Here is an 11,874-nt window from a genome sequence, read left to right on the forward strand (position 1 = left end):
AAATATCATTTTCATGACACAAATATTTTGGTTATTAATGGTTATTTTTGTTTTTTTTTTTTGTTTTTTTTTTGTTTTTTTTGTAAGGGTTATTAATGAATTGACGTGTATTGCTTGGTGTAGATATTTTGTTTTTCTTATATTATTTCTTGCCTTTGCTTAGCAACAATTTTGTTATGTTGAAAAGAAGGAAGAAAAATGTTGGTTGATAATCTTTGCTTTGCTATTGTCTCATAGCAAATTTAGAAAGAAAAAAAACAATTTAATTGAAATTCCTGTTGCAGTCCTATTAGATTAGGAATATGATTATGTAAATCATAGTATATCTTGAAATATCTCTTATATTCCTATTAGGGGTAGATTACCTTTTAAATGTTGTAATCCTAAAGGGTAAGGAATTAACATTTCCTACTACTATAAATAAAGGCACAATGGGGTGAATCAAACATACCTCACAATTATACATCTCTCTCTTCTCTCTATATTGCCACACCTTTATCTCTCTATGGCCTCCATAATTGTTCAGTAAATTATGCCTACAACATGTTATCAGCACGCTCTTGACGCTGTGCTAAAGAGAGTTTGATTTTCAATCAGGGGTGTATTACGTTTTAATTATTCTTTTTATGATTAATTCTGATTTTATTGAATTGATCTACATGCTATTGATTCAATTTAATTTTTTCTGTGTTGAACGTGATACAACGCATTGGAGATGCAATTCCGGCTTTAAGAGAATGATCTTATACAAGTTCAAAGGCTTTTGTTGTTTTCTGTCAATCATGTATGCTTAAAATAAAGTAAGATATTTGAAATGACCTTGAAACATGAAAACATTCCCCATAATGCATGAACCCCCTATGTTTATATTTTCCTTCTGATATATATATATATATATATATATATATATATATATATATTTTGTCAATATATATATTTGTTTCATACATCGCACAATTAAATTGTTATGTGAAATATGTGAGTCAAAGTATCAAATTAAATTAGAAGCAAATATGAGTTTCCTAAACCCTAATGGATTTTTGAAAAAAAGGGCATTGGGCATGGTGCGGCACACCCACCGTTCCATCATTGTGCAAATAGAAACCAGGCTTCAGCCTGGAGTCAATTTGACGGGCCTGAAGCTCTCAGCCTATTTGTACCTTGATCCATGGCCTGCTGTTTTTTCTTGAACCAAACCAAGCCTCGGCTTGGGTTCCATGCAGCCTAGGCCTGCCACCTTCATTCAATCTAGCCCAGTTGGCTCAGTTTTCTGCCACGACCCGTGTATTTCACGTAGCCCACATGGTTAGGCTTGGTCCCTGCAGCCAACCCATGCGGCTGGGATTAGCTCTTGTGCGCCCAAAACCCATGGCCAGCTTGCGCTGGACCTCACCCGTTCCCCCCTTGGGCCCATATTTGAAACCCAGCTACGGCTGGGATTTCACCTCACCCCCGTGACCTGAAGTTCACACTCAAGGCCCTTTTTAGGCCCTGCCTTTTCTACTTAAGGCACCCAACATGTGCCCCTTACCCACGACACCTAGCCCAAATTATTTTGGGGCTATACTTTCGATCCAATAATATTATTTTGCTTCTACAATCGACCCTGTATGACCCGATTTATTGAATTAATTAAAAGTGACAAGCAATCCATTAATCTGATAATGAATCCAAAATTATTGACCTGAAGATCACTTTTGGACTTTAATGATTCAATAATTTATTTTTATACTTTAATTGTTGACTTACTTTCGTAGTCCCGAACCACTCACACTTGAGTTCCCGAAGAACCTCAAATCCACTACACTTAGTTGTATATTGCATTCTGTGTTCTTGCAGGAATCTCTCTTTTATGAACTAAATGTTCATAAATAAATTGAACTTGTAGTTTCAAATTTAGTGCCTTTGAAACCCGAAGTTTTCATAAATACACCCATGAAAACCATGTTTTAGAATTCGAATGTTCTAACTTTGATGCTTATGGATGATTCATTCTCATAGCACCAATCACAATCTTGTTCCCTCCAATTTAGTGGATCGTCGAATTGTCACAAGTTCGATTTTCCTGATTTGGACATTTTCTAAGAGAAACCACTTTATGTGGGGTACAAGACGTGAATCTCCACTTGACTATCAAGAAGCTGATAAGCCATTGAATCCAACAATGGCATGGAAGAGATGAATAAGCCTCCGCTATGATTTTCATTCGAAGACTTATACTCAAAGCATTACAAATGGAAATACCTCCCGATCAAGGATTCCATGGCTATTTGGCTCGCTCCTACGGATTGTCTAATCATAAAAGACATTGCCTGAAGCACACCATGATTACGTCCATGAATGAGTACAATTCTGAAGTTTATAAATCCGATCGAATTTTGACTGGAGAATACTTTTCTCGTCTTTCCTTACTTCTAACTTGCCCTTGAAGCAGCAGTATAGAAAGCGGAAGTTTACCAAATTCTCGGACCTAATTACTACCACAAACATATGGTAGAATTAGGGCTTGCCAAGGTGTGGCATCATGCCCGAAGTGTGATCCTTGGTACCTAAGACCTAAAACTTCAAGAATAAGGGATAATATTCCTGAACGTTAACCTTGTAGAATCTATTTCCGTCTCGATGGAATAGACCATTGGTTATGCACCTGTTCGTGCCCCTACCAATGTTGTTAAGGAAATACCATTCTAGTAGTCAATACGTGAGACTAATTTTGCTATACCAAACACTGTTGGAAGAGCAGAATTTTGACATGGATGGCCTTGTTGGCCGAATCCCCTTAAGTAAACCATTTACTTTATGAACATTTTTCCATGGTCTTGGATTTACGTTTGGTGTATGATTTACTTATGGATAATCTTATTGATATTGTCTTTGAATATGAGTTAATTGAATCATGTTTCTTAATACATGTGACCGATTCAATTAAAGGAAAACTAATGAAAATGACTTGAAAACTTTGAGTTTTAATGATAAGGACAAAATAAAGGGTAAAGTGAATAGTACCATGATTGACTTTTTAGTGTAAAAATGTGGTTTTTCGTTAAAGTGAACAGTACCGGGTGTTTTCATTAAAGTTCCCTTCAATTAAACAAGTGATTAGATAGGAATGTGGGAAAGTTCGTTGTCTGGATGAATGCGTACTACGCACACTAACTTTACATCTAAATCACATCTTTAACAACGACTTGAGGTCTATCTAACCTGATTAAGGCATACTCCTCGTTGTATGAATGGTACTGAATCACCATTTAAGGGACCTTAAATTCTCCCTGACGTTGAGTTTTTAAGGATATTCGAGATGACAATGATCATAAATGAAATCACTAAAGAAAATAGAGTGAAATATCTTTGCACCACCTCCAAAAATGAGCCTGAAGCTTTGATTTGGGGCCAATGGGTTATCTCCCAACTGGGAACACACCACATGTGGCCGTCTAGAGTTGGGTGGTTGAACAGTTTACTTGTTTTGGTACAACTATTTGGGACACTTAGGTCGAACAATGATGTTATGACGCATCCTTCTACAAGCACACTTTGTCAAGCCTGCTTATTAGGGAAATATATTTTCTATATCATCCCTCGCAAATATACAAAATCACCACTTTTTCACAGTGGATTCAAGGGAATATATGTGGACTAATCCAACCAAAATACGGACCATATAAATACTTATGGTTTTGGTCGATGAATCGACAAACTGGTCACATGTTTGTCCACACACATTGCTGCTAAACCTCTTGGCCGATTAAGGGTTCACCACCCTACTTATCCCTTAAAGTCTGGGAGACTGGATAATGTCGGAAAGTTTACATTGACGTTTTTCGATAAAGTATTGCATGTATTTTGAGTTTATAATTGAACATTGAATTCCCATGTTCACCCCTAATAGCCTCGCCTAGTGATCATAAAGCGCAATTTGAATGATCGCCCGAATTTTGGTAAACGTACCAAGTCTTCAATTTCTGCTTAGAGCTATGCAATCCTTGTATGCAGTTATGTTAGTCCGCCTTGAGGCTCATTGCCACCCAACCTATATGACGTTACAATTGGTTACTGCGTACGAACCTGACGATTTTCGTATTTACGCATTTGGGTGTGCATTCCATGTGCCAAGTTATGCCGTCGCAACGTACCACCATGGGTTCTCAAAGAAGGATGTGTATCTTTTGTTGACCATGATTCTTCTTCATACTAGCTTTCTTCGAGCCCTTGCATGCGATCTCTTTACCGCTCATTTGCAGATTATCACTTTAATGAGATAGTCTTCCCGCCGTTAGGGGGAGATAAGAACGTCAACATTCTTGTAGAACATCGCGAATTTATGTGGATGTTGCCCACTATGTCTCATCTCGATCCCCATACTGCACAAGTGTGATAAGTAAGTACGATGAATTCTAAATTTTAGAATGTTGCTCTAGACACGTTCCTCTGATCTAGCTAAAGTGACGAGATCATATACTAGCTGCAAACATGCCTGCAAGGATAGACGTACTTAACGGACGTCGAGTCAACATCCCTAGAGGGTGTGCCACCCCTGTTGGACAGTTTAGATGCCCTTGTTGGATAGTTCGGTACACCGGTGGATAGCCAATCAATCTGTCCTGGCCTGGAGCACCACACATCATTCAGTTCGTAGGATTCATTTCCCTGGAAGAGGAAGACACGTCACAACAATGAATCTAAACTTGATCGCTGTCTCAAATCATTTCCATCTCATGATATTAATTCGGATTTCTCCTGAGACTTAAAGTTCTTGGTCCAGTATACTAGTTTGGATGAGCTAAATGGAATTGAAATGAGATTATCATCGATGATGTTTTCACTTATATGGTAGCTACCGACATAAATGAAAAGCGACGATATCAAACCATGTTCCGTTAATTAAGTGACAACGTAGAACTGATTGGACAACTAAAGTTACAATCCAGGTCAAATTCCTTACCAAAGTGTGTATTGGACTTGTTCTCCCTACACTGCCCAAGATAACCCTGTTGTGTTACAAGTGGAAAAGGAAGCATTATGAGATGAATGAAATAGTATGATATGATGCACGTCTTATGGTGTAAGGTTTCTCTCAAAACGTCATATGATTGATAGCAGCATTATGAAATGTGGTTAGTGTTTCTCCATGGGGATATAGATACGAAGATTTACATGTAAGTTCTCGAAGAATTACATGGACTGTTTCAAATAGTCCCAAAACCACGGAACACCCTCTTAACTTGTTTGAGGCTTTCACTTACAATCCGACGGATGTGGTATACCCGTCTAAGTGATTATTTGATCAGTTAGGGATATGAATTATGCCATTGCATGTTAAACTATGAAGTATTGTTCCAAATTGCTAGAGTTATAGTTTATGTCATTGACACGAATCTCACTAAGACTCCGGAAGAGCTTGAGAAAACTGCCTTGCACCTAAAGATGGAATTTAAGATGAAGGATCTTGGGCAAACTCGTTATGCTTTAACCCGAAGTTGAAGCATTATTCTGACGGTATTTTGGTCTACCAGTCAAACTACACCCTGAATGTGTTACCTTTGAGTATACCTATGATCGTCCATACGTTATATGCAAATGAGACCCTTGAAGAGGTTTTGGAATCCGAAATTCCATATCTAAAGTTCAACTTTGCGCTTCGTTGTACTTAGCTCATTGTATTTAGACAGGACATCTCATTCATTGTTGATCTTAGTAAAGATGCAACACCGCGCTTACACGTAACCATTGAATTGGTATTAAAGACATACCCTGAGGGTACTACGAGGGTAAATCCCAACGCATCTCGAGTAGATCCATCCCCCTTGATCCTCGGAATGATGCTTGCCTTGTTTGTTATGCGGACACAGGTTACTTATCAAACCTGCACAAGGCAAAATCCCGAAATGGTTATGTCTTTACCATTAGGGATATCACAATATCTTGGAGGTTCATGATATAATCTTTGTTGCGAAATCTTCGAATCAGTCCAAGACTCACCTTACTTCACTAAGCCACAAGTGAGACATGGTTAGGAGTTCTTGTTGAGCATATTCGAAGTACTTGCTGTGTTTTCATCTATCATTGAGTCTAACGACGATCCATGAAGATTATGCCACATTTATCAACCCGACCAAGCCATGATACATTAACGAAGTCAACACCAAGACATACGTCTACATCTACATCAGCAAAGCATCAGGAGATTGAAGTCATGCAAGCCGATCCTAGACAACCTTGCCGACCTCTATATGATGTCACTATCGAAGTCAACCTTCCAGAAGCTTGTCCGAGGAATTGGTATGCCTAACTATTCATATGCAATGCTTGTAGTTCTCATTTGGAAGTTATGTCAAACTCAGGGGGAGTATCCAGAAGTATACTGACTTAATCTTAATGTACTTTTTTCCCTACGATTAGGAGCATTTTTCCCATTGGGTTTTTGTTACCTAACTAGGTTTTAATAAGGCACCCATCCTGGGCTGATCATACCCTTGTGAGCTCTTCTACTTGCGTCCAAAATACGTATAGTTTTGACTTAATGCAACTTCTCACGTTTCTCCTTAGACTATGGGGTTTTCCCTACCTTGGGTTTTACCATAGTGAGGTTTTGTGAGTTTTACTTTTTATGCATTCTTTCGTTGATCTGAGACTCGCATTCACTCATTGTGCCGACGACTTCATCAATTATACTTGCTTCATCACTGAAGACCTGATACGTCATTTACTTGAGTATTTAAACACTTAAGGGTGAGTGTTGCAGTTTTATTAGATTAGGAATGTGATTGTGTAAATCCAAGTATATCTTGGAACATCTCTTATATTCGTATTAGGAGTAGATTACCTATTAAATGTTGTAATCCTAAAGGGTAAGTAATTAACCTTCCCTACTACTATAAATAAAGGCACAATGGGGTGAATCAAATACACCTCACAATTATGCATCTCTCTCTTCTCTCTACTATTGCCGCACCTTTCTTTCTCTATGGCCTCCATAATTGTTCAGTAAATTATGCCTACAACAATCCCAACATTGTTAAGCAAATCAATCCCGATTCTAAACTAAACAATCCTACTAATTTATAATGGTTGGGTCCTCACCAGGGAGGACCCAATTTACTCACCAAACTGTTTGGGTTAATATTTGAACATTGAGATGCAAGAATAAAGAAGCCCAGAGATGCCAATTAAAAGAAGACTTACCCGAAGCCTAGCACCAGGCCTATAGATAAATTGGTGCCTCCCTATTAATGCATAGACCATGTGTCTATGATTTAAATGTCAAGTGATGGAGACTAACTCACAATCAGCTAAAAAACGTTTTTTAGTGGCAATACAAGTAAAAAAATGATGAGTCACTACCTTCCAAATGCTTTCTGGCAAAAGCAAAGTCACAGTAGTAGGGCTAATTCACCTATAAAAGGAAGAAGAAGCCTTAAAGACAATGACACTCAACCAATCAAACAAACAAACATACAAACTATGCTCTCAAGCTAGATTTGCATCCAAAAGCTATAATTAGCCCAGATCTAAGATCTTTTTAGTAACAAGCTATCTCTTTTTTAGATTTCCTTAGAAAGCCTATCTTTCTCTAGTTTAAAAGCTCTATTACCTCCCTTAGTGGCGTAGTATCGTTTCTCTCATGTAAACCTGTTTACCATACATCCTTTTACAACATACAAACCTCTGTAAACTCAAAGATAAGTGGCTGCAAGAGGTTCAACCTTGACATACAAGGTGAAATCTTGCCCGACTTCCTTGTGTTTATACTTACATTTGTAGATCTATTACTTAATGCATTCTCCAGTATGTGTTCAAGTTATTTCCATCAGTTTTCCTACTTTAAGAACACCATTTGTAGTTGGATCTGGTTAGTTTAATGGATATGTCATTGTTAAAACCAACCCATAACCAACTGAATGGCTTAAAGCGCTTTGAACTCCCTTCATACGAACATACAAGACTATGAACTAAAAGTCCTTGGTCATAAGGCAAGAAAAAGAACTTAATGTGGACTTAACCCATCCACGACAACCCTTTGATAACAAGAAGTCCGAATAACTTGGGGCGCAAGTAATCAACTAAAACACACTTGTTATACATCTGCTATACTGAGATAGCAGTGGCATGCCTAGCACTTAGTTAGTATTGATTGCGAGCCTCAAGGCCTACACCTAAGGCCCCACAAAAGCACCTTTTAGAACTAACTCTGTCATCTTCTTGTAGCACATGCACAAGCAAGAGCCCGACTATACATCCAAAGTGCCAATCCCTTGGGGAGCTGTGCTGAGGTGCCAATGACCATTCCCCACGGAAATTTTCGCAACCAACATAGTTTTGGTATGCTCGGTGGGATTTCAAAGTCTTGTATGCCAAGAAGAAGAAGGAATGAGAAAAGCTTCAGGTGGAACACAGAATACGGGCTACCCCAGTGTTTACCAAAACCAAGCATGACAAATCAACTAGAGGATTTTCCTTCCCTCCAAGGACTAGCTATTCTAGAAAGCCCGAGCTCATCCGAGAAGTCAGAAGGGAAGGTGACCAATGAAGACTTGCAAGCCACTATGATGTAAGTTCTGAATACTATGGAGAGTATCATTCTGGAAACCAGAAGAGAAGTAAGCATACTCTGTTCTTTAATGGGAAGTTTGCAAAGAAGATTAGATATGGAGTTCTCTACTCCAAAGAATGGTTATGCCAGGGAAGTGATGAGAGAGGTTAGTCCTGAAAAAGAACCAGTTATTCCCTTATTTCCTGTGCTTGAGGAAATAAGGGATAAAGGAAAAAACAAGGAAATATCTGAAACCAGTTAGCCAGTGTTGGAGGAGATCCTAGAAGCGGAGTTGCTCAACCCGCTATTATTTTCACTAGATAGTAGAGGGCAGAGTAAGAAAAAAGAACAAAGTATGGGATGCCCCAATTAATATGAGAGTATAGTGGAAAAGGCGAGCCCACCAAGTTAGACAAGCCTCATTTTTATAGGCCCCCACCATTGGCCAGTAAGGGAGGGTATGCTAAGTAGAGAAAGCCCGAGGCAAGGAATGAGACTTTCTTGGGTAATGATCACAGCCCAAAATGGGAACCCCGCATACCCCATACAACAATGCGGCTAACCAGTAGCTCAAAGATGAGCTAGTCGAGTTAAGGAGTATGGTGGCCCAGAATGCCTAACTATGTCCAGTTTATGGATTGGAAACAAGACCTTATTATGAAAGGAAAGTTACTGTTGGAAAAACCACAAGTCAATATGATGATTGACACAGATCCCTTCCTAGAAGCCTCAATAAACATGATCAACTTGATGTGGGCTGAGAAAGGGAAAGGGAAGGCTACTTGGGAAGTTAAAGCAGAAATGAGGTAAGTTGACAGGCCAACAGAAAGAGTTATTAAGTTACCCGAGAAGCCCAAAGCAACCATAGTCAAAGGAGTGGTATTATGTAGCAGGTGTCAGTGTGAATGTGAGTTGGAAGTACCAGCATCAGGAGCTATCATTAATCAGGAGTTGATCAAAAGAAGAGAAAGAAGAACAAAAAGCCCGCAAAAGTATCTTACGGACAACTGAGAAAGAGACATCCAGAAATGTTTTCCAACGGTTGGGGGAAGATTCTCAACCAAAAGGCTTGTCAGATGTATTCAGAAATTATGAAGCCTCTTAAAAAGGGGAAGATAGAGAAGCCAAAATACCAAAATGGGTGGATGTGAGGCCACCCCAGCCAAGCTATGTTGGGGGAGATCTCAGAATAAAGGAGAGGATAACGAATCCAGTCATGAAGAAATTTCCTGCCCGACTTGGGCAGAAATGGTATGTGGTTGGAAATGATGGAAAACCTATAAAAAAAAATGGGAGCCTCCATGATCAGGAGAGTTCGGAGGCAGCATAAAGCCCACATGAACTCATTAAAAGTCCCTGCTGCCTCAGAAACTTCTGAAAATGTGAAGTTGAGAAAGTACCTCATGTGGGAAGAAATTAACTTCATTGAAGAAACAAAAAAGAGGTAGAAAAGGCTAATAGCAAAACAGAAGGGGAAGGAGATCATGTGCCGCAAAACCCTCATCTTGGGAAGTACAGAATCTTGAGGAGAGCTTAGGAAGACATAATAATGATGCTAACACCAAGATGGAGCCCAGAGCCAATATGTTTTGGAACTATCTCACCTGAAAAGGGGTTGCTCGTACCATTGTTGGTTAATACTCTTTGTGAAATCCCAGAACAAATGCCAAACTTTGGCATAACTCAAGAGGAAGTATTGCCCGAACTAATGCTACCCAAGGAAGCACATGCTTGGTTAGATGAATACATGGACCACATTCCCAAGGAAGAAAAAGGATTTACATAAACCTAGCAACTTCCACGTAAACATGACATATGTTTTATCTACCATGTTTTGTCCCAAGCATGATTAACTTACCACAATGGAGAGTGATTACTTGGCAACAGAACCTATGATGGCACATGTTAGTGTTGAAGAGGTAGGAAAATAGGAGTCGGGCAGAATAAGTTTGCCCGAGCTCACGAAAAAAGAGCCCGAGAAGGTGTACATAGACACAATGGTCTTTAGCCGCCCGAACTTAATCCTAGCTAACCATCTTAAGCCTATTTATGTAACTGCTTATCTGGAGGAAGTACCCTTCAAGAGGGTTTTGATTAATGGAGGAGCTGCGGTTAATGTGTTGCCGTACAAGCAAATGAAGAAGATGTGTAGAAGTGAGGATGATCTCATCCCCACAGATCTAACAATTTCCAGCTTCTCTGGAGCCATCACTAGAACTCATGGGATATTGTTTCTGGAGGTTGACTTGGGTTCTAAGCAAATCATTTTAGCCTTCTTTGTGATGGACAACACTTCCACTTATGGAGCTTTACTAGGCCGAGATTGGATTAGTCAGAGTCTTTTTATGCCTTCCACCCTACACTAATAGGTAGCAGTTTACCATGAGGAAGAAGCCATGCGACCATGATTTTGAGAGATGGTGAAGGCCGAGTCACGACCATTCTTCCCCATTACTAATGTGGCAGAAGCCAGCTTTTACAGTCCAGTGTTGGGATTCTCTAATGCTTAGGAGCTGATAAGAACTGCTGCCCGACTAAGATGACAGCCCAAAAGATTCTAGAACAAGGATTATTCCTTACTAAGGAAGCATGGGATAGACCCCATATTGTCCTAACTCCCCAACACTAGTAATGACAAAACAAAGAAGAAAGGACAAGTAGTTATAGTCAGGTCCTTAATCAAAAGATTGTTGATGTATAGAAGAGAGAAGAAGTAAGAAAGGGAGAAATGTTGCCTGAGCATACAATAAAAAGGTGAAGTTGAAAAACTTCAAGGAAAGAGAAATAGTATAAAAGGCAATCCTGCCTTTAGAAGCCCAAGTTAGAGGCTTTGGGAAATGGGAGGTCTTTTTGTTATTCATCAAACACTGGATAGGGGAGGATATTACTTGATAGATCTAAAGGAAAAATTGCGAAGGCATCCAGTTAATGATAAGTTTTTTAAAGAAATATCATCCAACTCGGTGAGATGTTAAGGATTGTTATATTGAAGAGGGTTAAAATTAAAGATAGATGGTGCATGAATACTTCAATTTAAAGCAAGAAGTAAGAAAAGTAAAATGGAAAAATGATTCATTACATTTCATAAAAAGATTACAAGAAACCTAATTTAACAACTTTGTATCCTCGGCCAGGGCAATTATTCTAGAGAAGTAAGTCTGCATAATAGTGAAAATTTTATCTGGTTTTCCTAGATACATATTGCTATTTGTAAGTTGGTTCTTCGAGTCTTCTACTTCTTGAGAAATCTTCTCCATCTCCTCTACCTTCTTGAAAAGATGATTGGTTAGAGTCATCTTCTCGGCCTTAAGTGAAGATAGATGCTCTTCCAACCTTTGGAT

The 11,874-nt window shown here is 39.0% G+C and overlaps 1 protein-coding gene across 1 annotated transcript; it reads left to right on the forward strand.

The window, feature by feature from the left end:
• Window positions 1-10,530: 10,530 nt before the first annotated feature.
• Window positions 10,531-10,899, forward strand: LOC139196019 (uncharacterized). The gene has a single exon (XM_070821682.1). The coding sequence runs from the start codon at window positions 10,531-10,533 to the stop codon at window positions 10,897-10,899; it is 369 nt and encodes a 122-aa protein (XP_070677783.1).
• Window positions 10,900-11,874: the final 975 nt, after the last annotated feature.

The sequence above is a fragment of the Malus domestica genome, chromosome 05, assembly GCF_042453785.1.
Source record: "Malus domestica chromosome 05, GDT2T_hap1".
In the NCBI taxonomy this organism is placed as follows: domain Eukaryota; kingdom Viridiplantae; phylum Streptophyta; class Magnoliopsida; order Rosales; family Rosaceae; genus Malus; species Malus domestica.